The following is a 15,992-nucleotide window of genomic DNA, read 5'->3' as shown; positions in this document are numbered from 1 at the left end:
TCCACATCGACGGGACAGTAGTGGAGAGGGTAGTAAGTTTTAAGTTCCTCTGCGTACACATCACGGACAAACTGAATTTGTCCACCCACACAGACAGCGTTGTGAAGAAGGCGCAGCAGCGCCTCTTCAACCTCAGGAGGCTGAAGAAATTTGGCTTGTCACCAAAAGCACTCACAAACTTCTACAGATGCACAATCGAGAGCATCCTGTCGGGCTGTATCACCGCCTGGTACGGCAACTGCTCTGCCCACAACCGTAAGGCTCTCCAGAGGGTAGTGAGGTCTGCACAACGCATCACTGGGGGCAAACTACCTGCCCTCCAGGACACCTACACCACCCGATGTCACAGGAAGGCCATAAAGATCATCAAGGACAACAACCACCCGAGCCACTGCCTGTTCACCCCGCTATCATCCAGAAGGCGAGGTCAGTACAGGTGCATCAAAGCAGGGAACGAGAGACTGAAAAACAGCTTCTATCTCAAGGCCATCAGACTGTTAAACAGCCACCACTAACATCGAGTGGCTGCTGCCAACATACTGACTCAACTCCAGCTCACTTTAATAATGGAAATTGACGGAAATTGATCAAAAATGTATCACTAGCCATTTTAAACAATGCCACTTAATATAATGTATATGTATATACTGTACTCTATCATCTACTGCATCTTGCCATCTTTATGTAATACATGTATCACTAGCCACTTTAAACTATTTACTTTTATGTTTACATACCCTACATTACTCATCTCATATGTATATACTGTACTCGATACCATCTACTGCATCTTGCCTATGCCGTTCTGTACCATCACTCATTCATATATCTTTATGTACATATTCTTTATCCCTTTACACTTGTGTGTATAAGGTAGTAGTTGTGGAATTGTTAGGTTAGATTACTCGTTGGTTATTACTGCATTGTCGCAACTAGAAGCACAAGCATTTCGCTACACTCGCATTAACATCTGCTAACCATGTGTATGTGACAAATAAAATTTTATTTTATTTGATACTTGCTCTCATGATTAATCATATTCATAACTATTGACTTACACTGTCAAATCAGTGTTTAATTCCTATGATGTTACTGTCTCTCTCTGTCTCCATCTGTTTCCTGAATGATGGTAGGCTGCAGTAACAGCGGTCTCTGGTGGGAGTGTTGTCTCTGTCAGTGGTGACCCCTGTCTTGACCCATTGTACTGTACATACACACACACACCCGCACGCACACACACACACACACACACACTCATGTGTTCACATACTGTATGTATGTGAATGATGTGTATAGACAGTATGGACAGTATATTATCAGAAAATGTGTGTACAGCAGTAGTTATATAGGATGAGCCATGACTAGAATACAGTATATACATACAGAGGCTGGTGAAAGTATTCACCCCCTTGGCATTTTCCCTATTTTGTTGCCTAACAACCTGGAATTAAAATAGATTTTTTGGGGGTTTGTATAATTTGATTCACACAACATGCCTACCACTTTGAAGATGCTAAATCTTTTTTATGGTGAAACAAACAAGAAATAAGACAAAAAAACTGAAGACTTGAGCTTGCATAACTATTCACTCCTCCAAAGTCGATACTTTGTAGAGCCACCTTTTGCAGCAACTACAGCTGCAAGTCTCTTAGGGTATGTCTCTATAAGCTTGGCACATCCAGCCACTGGGATTTTTGCCCATTCTTCAAGGCAAAACTGCTCCAGCTCCTTCAAGTTGGATGGGTTCTGCTGGCGTACAGCAATCTTTCAGTCATACCACAGAGTCTCAATTGGATTGAGGTTTGGGCTTTGACTAGGCCATTCCAAGACATTTAAATGTTTCCCCTTAAACCACTCAAGTGTTGCTTTTGCAGTATGCTTAGGGTCATTGTCCTGCTGGAAGGTGAACCTCCGTCCCAGTCTCAAATCTCTGGAAGACTGAAACAGGTTTCCCTCAAGAATTTACCTGTATTTAGCGCCATCCATCATTCCTTCAATTCGGACCAGTTTCCCAGTCCCTGCCGATGAAAAACATCCCCACAGCATGATGCTGCCACCACCGTGCTTCACTGTGGGATGGTGCTCTCGGGGTGATGAGAGGTGTTTTCCTTGATGGCCAAAAAGCTCAATTCTAGTCTCATCTGACCAGAGTACCTTCTTCCATATGTTTGGGGAGTCTCCCACATGCCGTTTGACGAACACCAAACGTGTTTGCTTATTTTCTTCTTAAGCAATAGCTTTTTATCTGGCCATTCTTCCATAAAGCCCTGCTCTGTGGAGTGTACGGCTTAAAATGGTCCCATGGACAGATACTCCAATCTCCGCTGTGGAGCTTTGCAGCTCCGTGGTTATCTTTTGTTACCTCTCTGATTAATGCCCTCCTTGCCTGGTCTGTGAGATTTGGTGGGCGGCCCTCTCTTGGCAGGTTTGTTGTGGTGCCATTGTCTTAAAAAAATTTAATAATGAATTTAATGGTGCTCCATGGGATGTTCAAAGTTTTTGATATTTTTTTGTAACCCAACCCTGCTCTGTACTTTTCCACAACTTTGTCCCTGACCTGTTTGGAGAGCTCCTTGGTCTTCATAGTGCTGCTTGCTTAGTGGTGTTGCAGACTCTGGGGCCTTTCAGATCTATACTGAGATCATGTGACAGAGCATGTCACACTTAGATTGCACACAGGTGGGCTTTATTTAACTGACTAATGTGACTTCTGAAGGTAATTGGTTGCACCAGATCTTATTTAGGGGCTTCATAGCAAAGGGGGTGAATACATATGCACGCACAACTTTTCAGTTTTAATATTTATTTAATTTTTTTTAAACAAGTTATATTTTTCATTTCACTTCACCAATTTGTACTATTTTGTGTATGTCGATTACATGAAATCCAAATAAACATCAATTTAAATTACAGGTTGTAATGCAACAAAATAGGAAAAACGCCACAGGGATGACTTTTGCAAGGCACTGTATAAAGTGGGTAAAACAGTATGTAAACATTATTAAGGTGACTAGTGTTCACTGAGTATGTACATTGGGCAGTAGTCTCTAAGGTGCAGGGTAGAATACAGGGTGGTCGCTGGCTAGTAGTCTTAGCAGAGTTGCCGGAAGTTCCGGTTTTCATGGGAAATGGAAGAGAGAGCCTGGGGCTCCACTTCTGCTTTTGGACGTTAAAAAGGCGACACTCCTTTTTTAAAATTCTTATCAAGACCAGAATCTAGTTTCGGGTGTTTCTTTTATGCCTGGCTATATTAGGTTAGCCGGCAAGTGACAGTGTCTAAGGTTCAGGGCACGGTACTGGGCAGAGGCCGGCTAGTGATGACTATATAACAGTCTGATCATGACTTGGAGATAGAAGCTATCAGTCTCTCTGTCCCAGTTTTGATGCACCTGTTCTCTCTCCGCCTTCTAGATGGTAGCAGGGTGAACAGGCCGTGGCTCGGGCGGCTGCGGTTCTTGATGATCTTCTTGGCCTTCCTGTGACACCGGGTGATACAGCCTGATAGAATGCTCTCGATTGTGCATCTGTAGACGTTTGTGGCCCAGTTGCACCTTCTTCACCACTGTCAGTGTGAAGCAACCATTTCCGTTCCTCAGTGATGTACACATCTAGGAACTTGTAGCTTTTGAACCTCTCCTCTGCAGCTAGTTGATGTGGATGGGTATCGGTTGGCACATGTATGTATCGGATCTCTATGTGTGTGTGTGTCTCTCTGTACGTCTCCTAGACCCAGCCACAGCGGCTCGCTACCCTGCCACACCCCGTTAAGAGCTCCGGGCAGAAAGAGAAAGAGAGGAGGAGCATGACATCATATTGGCCCGCCCATCCGGCATTCATTTAAATGTTCTATGGGCCGAATGTGTATGTATGTGTGTGCAGTTGAACAGTTTCATAGAAGCACAAAAGCAGATTCGCAGACACACCTAAACTGAGAAGTGATCTGGAGAAGCACGGATGAGGCTCAAAACCACTTTGCCCTTTTAATTATTTAACTAGTCGACTTGGAGAAGTAGCGTCGGGATCGATTTTAGGTAGGTATGTGTATGTTTTCGTTTGTCTGTTTCAGTTTTGTCTGTTTCATGAGCGCACACACAAAGCAGCGTGTGTGCTTTGGCTATAGCCTATCCATCCGGCCGCGTGTAGTGCCCGATTTAACCATCTAGTTTTGTTTGATTTTCTTGAAACAACGCCGCGCTGATAAGACGTGTTGAATTTGAGGCTATAGAAACGGAGATATTGCGAAACCTCGGGACTCATTGTTGCTTTAAAAGCGCATGTTGTTTCGCTAACAGGACAGTGAAGAAAGGAGCAGAAGAGATTCAGAATAAGACCGTTGTTTCGCCCATCTGTCAACCTCTAATCAATCCAGTCATTATCAACTTCAGGACTTTAACCAATGCGTTTATGGAACCTGTTGGAGAAAGTAAGATATTTATTGAAATCGTATGAATCAATGTGTGTGAGTGATTTATTTTTCTTTATCTATTTGACATAATATACAGATTGGTTTATAGGCTATACACATTGTCACTGAAGTGGGCTACCTACATCTTAGTTGCCTTTTTGTTAGTTTTGAGTTGGATAGCTGAAGTCTGAGTAAACAATTGTGTATGAGATTGTATCAGTGTGTACAGCATAGACAGGCAGTGATGGATCACTCTGTTCTGCTGGTCTGGAGCACATAGTCCTAGTCTTCTCTGACACACTGACCGTTCACTGTCAACCAGAGAGACATGACACTCCTGGTGTGTGTGTGTGTACCCTATGTCTTGTGTCTCTGACATTGATCTTTTATGCAATCAGACTTGTCCATGTGGTCAGTTATAGCCAAGGGTTCTAATGACTGATAGCTACCTTTGTCAAACTTTAACCAGACTGAACCCAGACATCTCATATGTACTAGACAGAACTGTAGCATAGCCCAGTGGGTACAGAGGAGAGATTCCATCTTGAAGGCCGTAAAGTATTATATTCTACAGATAGTAGTTGGAGTATACATAAATTCGGAACTCAGAACTAAATCTTGCTTGCAATCTTGCTTGCAATGCCAAAAGTTTGTGTAAGTCGGAGAGGAAATCATTGTCTTGAGTAATTTCTCAGAACATCACTTTCAGTAATCAACTACCAGAGAGGGGTGGAAGAAAGGAGATGAGAGCTGAGTGAAAGAGAGATACAGGACATGTAAATAAGAAATCCAGAATATGAATGTGTAAATTGCACAGAGTTCAGAGAGTGAGTGGGGATGAGGGGAAAGGCCCAACACGTGGTAGTCATTTAGAAGGGAGTTTACTAAATGCTTTACATCTGTTTTCTGATCTTTGAACTGCCCTTCCCTTTCTCTCTCTTCTCTCACTCTCTCCATCTCCTGGCCCTGCTCTTTTTCTCTATCTCACTCTCTCCATCTCCTGGCCCTGCTCTTTCTCTCTTTTCTCTATCTCACTCTCTCCATCTCCTGGCCCTGCTCTTTCTCTCTTTTCTCTATCTCACTCTCTCCATCTCCTGGCCCTGCTCTTTCTCTCTTTTCTCTATCTCACTCTCTCCATCTCCTGGCCCTGCTCTTTCTCTCTTTTCTCTCACTCTCTCCATCTCCTGGCCCTGCTCTTTCTCTCTTTTCTCTATCTCACTCTCTCCATCTCCTGGCCCTGCTCTCTCTGTTCATCATGCCCCCCCCCCCCCCCCCCAACACACACACACTGGTAGGGGGTTCTCCATATATCATCATCCCCAGTGATCAAGGATATACTCTACATTACCAACTGCAGCATGCAGGAATACCCCACAAAGAAATGTTGCTCTCAGGTATGCTGAAATGGAGTGTGTTCTTGTCTCAGGAATGTGTTCTTGTCTCAGGTATTGTGAATAGACTCTGGCAGTAGGGCAGTTACAGTTGCCTTTTTCCTTTTGGATGTAATCTGATACATCCCTAAAATGCACGTGTGTTTAGGGTCCTCTATACATCAGTCAATGTGTAATGTCTCTGTGCAGTAGGAGTAGGACAACCATGTTCATTAGTCAGCAGACTGACCTGAGCCCCAGACAAACTGCGCATGCTGCACACTTACCTCCATGTCTCTCTCTCTCGCTCTCTTATTTAATTTCCAGTGTCCTTCTGTTTGATGTGATTTTCGATTGCATTGATGTCAGTGTGGTTAGAGGGACAATCCATATGATTTGTATTTATGAGCAGGAAAGTCTACCATGTTGCTTCTCTGTCTTTCTCTGTGTTTGTGTAGACTCTCTGTGTAGGAGTGCTGATCTAGGATTAGTTTCTCCTTTTAGATCATAATGAATACAATTATATGTACAGGTAGGAACCTGATCCTAGATCAGCACTCCTACTCTGAGACGCTTTGTGGATCTGGGTAGTATACCGACAGACGCTACACAGAATATACAGACAGAAAGTTTAAACCAATGAATTTACATGAATAACGTACACTGTAAAATACACAGGCTACACTGTAAATCTATTTTGATGTTAAACTCTGCATGTGCATGTGCAATGAGGGAGAAATACACTACGTGAACAAAAGTATGTGGACACGTGCTTGACGAACATCTAATTCAAAAATCATGGGCATTAATATGGAGTTGGTCACCCTTTGCTGCTATAACAGCCTCCACTTTTCTGGGAAAGCTTTCCACTAGGTGGTAGAACATTGCTGCGGGGACTTGCTTCCATTCAGCATTAGTGAAGTCGGGTGCTGATGTTGGGCGATTCGACCTGGCTCGCAGTCGGCGTTCCAATTCATCCCAAAGGTGTTGATGTCAGGGCTCTGTGCAGGCCAGTCAAGATCTTCTACATCGATCTCGATAAACCTTTTCTGAATGGCCCTCACTTCGTGCACGGGGGCATTGTCATGCTGAAACAGGAAAGGGCATTCCCCAAACTGTTGCCACAAAGTTGGAAGCACAGGATCGTCTAGAATGTCATTGTATGCTGTAGCGTTAAGATTTCCCTTCACTGGAACTAAGGGGCCCAAACCATGAAAAACAGCCCCAGACCATTATTCCTCATCCACCAAGCTTTACAGTTGGCACTATGCATTTGGGAAGGTAGCGTTCTCCTGGCATCCGCCAACCCAGATACGTCTGTCGGACTGCCAGAGGATGAAGCTTGATTCTTCTCTCCAGAGAACGTGTTTCCACTGCTCAGGAGTCCAATGCCGGCGAGCTTTACACCACTCCAGCCGATGCTTGGCATTACGCATGTTGATCTTAGGCTTGTTTCATGAATTTCATGAAGCTCCCGCCGAACAGTTCTTGTGCTGACATTGGTTCCGGAGGCAGTTTGGAACTCTGTAGTGAGTGCTGCAACCAACGGCAGATGATTTTTACGCTCTTCAGCATTCGGCGGTCCGGTTCTGTGAGCTTGTGTGGCCTACCACTTCGCGGCTGAGCCGTTGTTTCTCCTAGACGTTTCCACTTCACAATAACAGCACTTACAGTTGACTGGGGCAGCTCTAGCAGGGCAGAAATTTGATGAACTGACTTGTTGAAAGGTGGCCTCCTATGATGGTGCCACGTTAAATCACTGAGCTCTTCAGTAAGGCCATTCTACTGCCAATGTTTGTCTATGGAGATTGCATGGCTGTGCTCAATTTTATACACCTGTCAGTCGAAATGGCTGAATCCACTAATTTGAAGGGGTGTCCACATACTTTTGTGTGTATATGTAGGATTTAGACTGTGTCAGTGCTAATTGGCCAGCTACATAACCTATAAGCCATGATGCAATATCTCCAGCGTTGATGAAATGATAGAACCTTAGAACACAAAGCAGTTGTTAACACCAAGCTGGCACCGATACACATTATTGCTGCACAGCTCCGGTATTGAGGTTTGAGGGGGCATGGTCTCTCCCCTTCCCTAATCACCTGATCGTAGAGCTGAGGGCTGGAGGCGGTCACACACGTGGAACATGTTTTCTCTCTTTCTCCCCAACAAATTGTGTTCAGTAACACCCATAGAACAAAAGATGGGACCATAGAATGAGGCTCTTTATCTACTTCCCCAGAGTCAGATGAACTCGTGGATACCATTTTATATCTCTGTGTCCAGTATGAACTAAGTTAGTGGTAGTTTTGCGAGCCAATGCTAACTAGCGTCAGCGCAATGACTGGAATTCTGTAGGTATCAATCTGCTAGCATGCTATACCCATTGATACCCATTGACTTCCAGTCATTGTGCTCATGTTAGTTAGCAATTGCGCTAGTCAGCAACTTCCTTCAAACTGCACACAGAGACATAAAAATGGTATCCACGAGTTCATCTGACTCTGGGGAAGTAGATAAAGAGCCTCTGCCAAAATCCCGAAGTATACCTTTAATCACAAACAGGTTTTTAATGTTACATATTAATACACTACCTCTCTGAAAATGTTTTATGGCAAGGAACAAACACACAGCTTCTCTATGGCTCGGCATTGATTTCCCTTCATAAGGCCAGGAGCCTCAATCAGAATAAAGTACCATTACTGTACAGACCACTCTGTATTTCACAAATGGATTTTAGACACACACACACACACACACACACACACACAGAGAGCGACTAAAAGCACCCCTCCCTACAGTAAGAGGGCTTGTTGGGTTAAAGTATACAGGAGATGGGGAGTCTGCGCTACATGAATTGGATTAAAACCTCCTAGGCTGAATCCCGACATCATCCTGTCTTATTAGTAACACACACACAGACAGTCTCTGTTCAGAATGGAGGTACATTACTGCGTTACTGTAGTCTTTGAGGTCAGTCAAACTAAAGTCAGTCGGCCAACTGTCCATACTTATTATAATGGGGAAGAGTTCCAGTGCCATAATTGATAAATAGCTTGTTGACAAAAGGATAGGAAAAACATTTTTGTCTGTGTACTGTGTGTTGCTATGTTACAGCTCCGGATTTGTGCTGCAATTTAGACAACATAACACAAAAGAGAACAAAGACTATGTATGATGATAATTATTAGTGTTTTTGGGTCACCTGGTTGTTTGGTGACCCATGTGTTCAATTAATGTTTGTGTGTCATTACCGTGTTCTCTGTGTGTTTTATTGCCAGTGTGGTACGTCTGTCTGTCTTTATCTGTAACAGTAGTCTGTCGTGTTGCTAACGGTAACAGTACAAAATAAGATAAAAAATACAACCGTATGTAAACAAAAGACTCCCAATCCACCCTACCGTTTTAGCTCACCACTGGCCTCAGACAATAAGAGCGATGCAAGTGTCTGACTGTCTGTTCTAACGGTGTTTGTGTGTGACTGTTTAAGTAAAGTCCTTCCTCCTGGCAGTGGTGTCTGAAATACAGTGAAGAGATATATGGTTGGTCAGATATACCTTGAGCATTCCTATGTTAGCATGTGTTGGTGCCAACTGTGAGCGTGTATATCTGGCTCATAGAGCAGCCATTGTGTCAGGGGGACAGGAGAGCGGGACAGTTGTCTCCCCAAACTGCCCCCTCTACCCCAACCCCATCACTTTATTTTGTGGGGCAGGTGTCCAGGGTTGTGTGTGTGTGTGTATATGTGCTATGATTTTCACTGGTCTGGAGGACAGATGTTTGGTTACCCAGCTATCTGTGTCTCACTCCTCTACCATCCTCTGTTCTGAGGTGTGTGGCTACGGGCATGCTCCACTATTAGAATAGTTCTGCAGGTTCATCACATTCCTATGGCGTGACTCAAACTGTTGTCTCTACCTTTTCAATGAGCTCCATTCACTCCATATTCACTCCATAATCTGCCTATCACCCTGCCTGTCACAACGTGTGTGTGTGTGTGATAACACAAGCCTCTGCTTTAAAGACAACTCTTAACAAAGAGGCAGGAACATTACTTTTCCCCCAGTATATCTATTTTGTGTCCAACTTAGAGAGGCTACTGCTCGTGGCTAAATACCACACTCTGTGCCTCAGAAAATCAGAGATGAATTAAGAACAGACGGTTTGTCTTCCGAGGCTTCAGAGACATTTGGTTTTAATGTAGAACTGCGACTGGCGAGTTAGTTAGGTTGGTTAGTTACTTGATAGGAGTGTTGTCTCATACTAACAGGAAATTGTGAAAGAGTACACAGAAAGTGGAGCCATCTCTCTGTACAGTGTGCAGATTGCCGCACAGGAAGAGGTCTGGGTGTGGCACAGAGAGGGAGAGAACATCTCTCTGCAGACAGGATAGATAGCTTTGTACAGAAACCAAACTCAATACGCTCGTAACTGATTCAGCCCTCTTATGAGTAGGCTAATATTGAATCCATTTTATGAGCAACTATACTATCAAGTGCTGTACACTGCCCGTGTGTGCCATGTAGTGAGTTATGTGCTTAGGTCATGGTTGGGAAATCCTGTTGCTGCAGTTTTCTTCCCAGGAAACACCAGTTTGCACATGCTGCAGATGACAAGAACTGTGTGTTTGAGAACACAGACATCCTCTGTGCCGGAGACATGATTGTTGTGTGTCTCCTGGATGGTAGCTGTAATTATCTCTCAGCATTAGGCTGACACTGATAGGATGTGTGTTGTACTTTTTCACTATTCCCTATGGAATGACATCCGGGCTGAATAGAGTTCACAAACGTTCCATTTTGGGTGTTTCACTGTTTCAGTATTTCTAATGTTAGAGGGCTCTGACACAGATCATGACTCACACGACTCCCGCTGTCATGACTCACACGACTCCCGCTGTCATGACTCACATGACTCCCGCTGTCATGACTCAGGCTGCTCTATGTGGGTGTGTATCCTGAGAAACGTTTGTGAATAGGACCCCACCCTAACTGGGGAGGGGTGTTTCCCCGCAATCATTCAGGGCTGAGACCCTAGAATTCTCTGCTATTCCCGCTCTAGGACAGGAAATACAAACCAGACTGCAGCCCCCCGAAACTCATTCTAGGTGGATGTGCTGAGTGAGAAACAACATCTGTGCTGATAAACATCACTGGTCCACATGTAACTCACAAGGCCAACAACAGGAAGTGGATGTGTGCGGGCGTTTAGCTGATAGTTAATGCAGTCCCAGTAAAGGACAATCCGTTCTGATGCAGTAGCCCTGTGCAGTGCCAAGACTGTCATTCAATTAGCTCTAATGCAGCCTGCTAGTGTAGACTCAGTGACTCTCACTCACACACACACACCTACTTTATACACGCTCACACAGTCACCCCATCCCTTCCTCCCTCTCTCTCTTACTCCTTATAAATGCAAACACAAGTGAACACCCTTGAGAAAGTACTCACCCATTAGTTCACTCTAGTATTGTTTTGAGATGTTGACAGCCTCTGATTGTAATGAATGGGCTAGTTCCGCTCTCTTTCTCTCAATGTCTCTATCTCTGTTAATTTTGACCTTTCACCCCTCTCTCCCGACCCCTGGTTTCCCAGTGTCCCTTACACACAGCATAACGTAGAGGTTGTGGGAGGGTTCAACATGGAAAGAGTAAACAAGAAGATGCATACCAAGGTTTTATTCCTCTTCTCTCTGTGTATGGCAGTGTCATCTGACCATGTAGCAGTGTTTTTGTAGAGTATTAGTTCCTCTGTAGTGAGGTTGTCAGGTCTGACTGGAGAATCACACACTTGCCATCTGGTTCCTACACCTATAAACATGAAAGAGCTGCTTTAATGGGGATGCCTGGAATAGCAGGAAGTGCACTTCTAAAAAGTCCTCTACACACACGCTCACACTGCTGAAAGCTGTTTATTTCTTTTAGCCTAAAATCATATTTCAGTTATGGTGTTGACAGATGCTGTATGTCCCACAGGATAAGATGGGAGGGTATGTGTGTTTACTCTCTCTTTTTCTGTCTTTTGCTCGCTCAGTGACAGTATTGTAGTGAGAAGGTCTTGTGGCAGCATGTCACACCCGTGCCCTGCGCACCCAAGACTGCCATGCAGCTCCCCAGGATTGCCACTCAGAAGAAAATCAGCCCACGGAGAGAAGCACGATATTGAACTTCACTCAACTTTCTGAAGTTTTCCCTGTTAACACAATCAACATTTACCTTTTACTGTGGCAAATGTGATCGAATCAACGCAATATTAGCCACTTTCAATGCAACATACCGAAACAAAACAAACTATGCAAGAGTTTATGTTGTAGGCAGAACTCATCAGTAGGATTCTATTTCATTGACGGGGACGACTCAGGCCATACCCGTACTCTACACAGACCGGTGCAGCATATCCAATCAGAGCTGCATTAGAACTATATGCAAATAGACCATTGCCATATATGGGTCTGTGCAATTTACTTTGAACTGAACTGTGTTTACAGCATGAGCAGTCGTGAGTAGATGTGCTTGTTTTGAGAGCTGCATGTGCACAATTTGTTCATATCCTTTGCTAGTTAGTGCGTTATTAGCCCAGTTATAGAAGTTAGCAATTGCTTCCTACAAGAGCCCAAAACATGTACATTTCCAGACATCTTTGAAAAGCGAGTCAGTTAAAGATTTTGTTTTTGTCTTAAAGGGAAAGTGTTGTATTTTGAGACCGTCTTGAATAAGCTAAGTAGCCAATAGAGGGTACCATAATTTGCCTGATTCGCTGTAATAATAGTATGGGAGTAATAATGTATTTTTTTTGTTGTTGTGGTTTCTTGCATCATACATGTTCAGTCACCTCCTTGTCTGAAGGACAAGTGGATAAACGGGTTAATGTCAAGCCCTGCATTTTTTTTCCTAAAGTCTCATGGAATGTAGGCCTACATTAAACACCACACATTGGCTGCTACTGTAGGCTGAATGGTACAACAGCTATTTCCATGTGCTATGGGATGCATTTTCTCCATTGTTTTTGATGGTAGGCCACTCTGGTAGGCCTATATTATGATCAAATAGCAACAGTAGCCTACTTTGCCACTGTTAAAACAGTAACTTAAAGCAAGTACAGCCTCAGTGTTCACAATAAAAGCGCGCTGGAAGTTGCACTGAATTAGCGGTCTGTCCCAGGCAAGAAGGGAGAGGACATGTCTCCACACTCTAAAATGGCTTCCTTCCCTTGTATCCTCTCTAAAAACACAGGTAGATTTCCAGCACTATGTTTTCATCAGTCAGGTTGTGCCAGATGATTGATCATGAAGAAAAGGAGATGAGGTGAGGAAGCCCCTTTAGAACATGAGATACAGCCCGTCTGGGACTAGCCTGGGCCCTTTCAACTCCCTATGTCTCTTCCCCTGGGGCAGAGAGGAAGTGGCACCAGATGTGTTAAGTGAACGGATGCTTTCTCAATACCCTCAGCCTGGTTGCTCCACTACCCCCTGCTGCTAAAGGGTATTGCTTTTGATATACTTAGCAGCAACACGCATACAAAGCATATACAGACATGCATGCGCGCGCACACACACACAGTGTGCCCTGTTTACATGTACTGTATATCCGCCTATCACGCCTACACTGACACTCTTGCGCGCACTCACACTCACACCCTCACACTAACATAGACACACTCTCGCACATACCCACCCACCACTTATGCTGCTGCCATACTGTTTACTATTATTATTTGTCATGCTATCAGTCACTTTCTCCTAATCCCTGCCTACATGTACATATCTACCCCAATACTCCTGTATTCCTGTACATTTGGTACTGGCACTGACCATGTATAAAGCCTCCTCTTATTTCTCGTCTTTAAAAAATACATTGTTGTACTTTTTTGATATTGAATATTACACTGTTGAGTAGGGCTTCCAAATTAAGCATTTCACTGTACTTGTGCATGTGACCTAAAACTTGCACAAAGACACACACTGCGTATTGCCTTCATGAGAAATACATAGGGCTAATGTTTGATTTATGACTACCAAACATTTTTACCCCCCACAGGGTGTAAAACACAATAGATGTTTTCTGTCTCACATAATGAGATCTAAAGGATGTCTTCATGTTTTCCTTTATCTACTGTTCCTCTCTGAAAACATGCAAATGTGCAGTACATCTGGCCCTCGTCGGAGAAAAAGATCAGTCAAAACGTGTCAGATGTTTCTTTTCGTCCACCTCTTTGTTATGCAACTGGCTCTTTGTTCGTCTCTGGGATGTGAGGCAGCGGCGACCTCTAATGTTGAGATATAAACATTACAGCTCCTCAGTGGCCCCCTTCACCAACCGCCCCTAGTGAGTGAGAATGACTACCATAATCAATAAGTTTAGATAGACTAACGGCCAGCTAACTCGCCAATCTAAAAATTGTTCGCTGACATGGCTAATTGAGTGACTGACATAACGAGAAAAACTACTGATGCACAACCACAGTTCTAAATCACACCTTGTGTATTCTACTGTTCTAACTGTCAAAAGTAAATTGAGAACCAGTCTTGTCCATACTGTATTACAGCTCCATGCTCGCTGTTTCCTAGTGTTGATGTGAAGACTCTCGTTGTCGTATCTTCAACACATAGGTCTACCGGCAGACTAAAAATGCAATTAATAAAGTTTCCAATTAAGTAAAAAAATGAGTATGTAGCCTAGCAGGCCTCAGTCTCAGATGACATGTTTTGGGCCCTGTAGCCTACGCTGCACGATGATGATGAACAAATCATGAGAATACTTCTTATGTCATAGGCTATGAAATCTTACCACTACCTAAGTAATCTACACACAGTTATAAAATCCCATGTTGGTGTTTTTGGCCTCCTTACAAAAGCCATTCATAAATGCACCTATTCTTGGAATGTGCTAATTACACTCCTGACTGACCTTTAAACTCTGAGAAAGAGACTAGCTTTGTCATTAAAGTTATTTACCGTTGTAAACAGTTTCCAGGTCAATAGTTAAAATATGAACTGTGTGAGGGGACGCCGTGTACACTATGTTGTGGGCTGTTAGGTAATAGCGCATTTCATCAAAGTTCATTCCACCCAGCCGCTTCGCTCTAACCTCAGTAGGACAGCTGCGCGCACAGGGAACACAGCAGTTGTGCATCTCTCTCTCCTGTCTAGTGTTCAAATGAAGCTATTTAAGTAGGAAGTCTAACTTATTCTGACTTTAAATCAACAGTTGAGATGGCTACAGTGTGTAGAATACCAGTCTTCCCTCACCTACTGCAGAGTAAATCGGAGAACGTTTGTTAGATTGTTCCCATTGTTTGTCTAGATAATTTGACGCATTTTAACCAGTCTTATTATGCTTAAATGTGTTACCGGTTAAAGTGTAACTTTATAATGAAAGGACAATGGGTGGGATTTTTGTATATGCAGTGTGTTTTGTTATTGTTATGCAGACTGTCTGTCATGATAACTCTTTATATGGTTTTCATGCAAAGTACAATAAGAAGATTTGGTATGATAATATGGAGTTTTCTCCAGGGAGAAATTATCTTAAATAAACATGCTGTATATATTATCCATACATTTTACATTAATTTGGTGGCTGCAGGAAATTGTACTCTGATCTATATAGATGATCAAATCTATGTAGGACTAATGGAAATGTGTAACCTTTGGATATTCAAATCAGTTTGTGAGAAATTAGAATAGGTAATGGGAGTACTCCCTATTTGAGTTGATATCTGATTTAGCTTATTGTATGTCTGGAATCAAGTAATTCCATCTCTGGATGACATTTGAAATGCAGTATATCCATATAAAGGTGATATTTTTGATGTATATCGGCTTGTTGTTGCCAGCAGTATCTGTGAGACCTGTGAGCAGCGCCAGCTCTAGCCTTTTGGGGGACCTAAGTGAGATTTGGTTGGGGGGCCCCTCACCTTGTGGCACAACATTTTAGTGGCCCTCCTTTTGACAGGAGTGAATAATTTTTGTTTTAAAGCATATTTTCTGTAATTCTACACATTTTCTAATGACTTATGCCATGCTAATAATATATCTGCATGAGAATGACTATCAAAATCAATGGGGTCCCCCTGGGGTTCAAGGCCCCTTGGCATGTGCCCGGTCGGTATTCTGCAATAAGGGACAGCTTATGTCACTTATGCTTGGAACCAGCCCTGCCTGTGAGAGTCTCTATGCAGATGTTTGCCCCATTCTGGAGAATGGAACATTCCTCTAGT

The 15,992-nt window shown here is 43.4% G+C and overlaps 1 protein-coding gene across 6 annotated transcripts in view; it reads left to right on the top strand.

The window, feature by feature from the left end:
* Positions 1–15,992, top strand: part of LOC139539962 (protein FAM107B-like) — a 71,069-nt gene that overhangs the window by 47,902 nt on the left and 7,175 nt on the right. The window contains exons 1-2 of one of the 6 annotated variants that reach the window (XM_071343409.1): positions 3,862–4,031; positions 4,293–4,423. The exons of 1 other annotated variant lie outside the window; for it this stretch is intronic. In XM_071343409.1, the coding sequence (XP_071199510.1) occupies positions 4,405–4,423 (19 nt within the window). In that variant the 5' untranslated portion in view covers positions 3,862–4,031; positions 4,293–4,404. Of the gene's footprint in view, positions 1–3,855; positions 4,036–4,292; positions 4,424–13,004; positions 13,079–15,992 lie in introns of those variants that run through there. 4 more of the 6 variants (XM_071343410.1, XM_071343412.1, XM_071343413.1 and 1 more) reach the window with 4 other exon arrangements.

The sequence above is a fragment of the Salvelinus alpinus genome, chromosome 15 (genome assembly GCF_045679555.1).
Source record: "Salvelinus alpinus chromosome 15, SLU_Salpinus.1, whole genome shotgun sequence".
In the NCBI taxonomy this organism is placed as follows: Eukaryota; Metazoa; Chordata; class Actinopteri; order Salmoniformes; family Salmonidae; genus Salvelinus; species Salvelinus alpinus.
The sequence above is the reverse complement of the archived record's forward strand: the minus strand, read 5'-3'. Positions and strand labels throughout refer to the sequence as shown.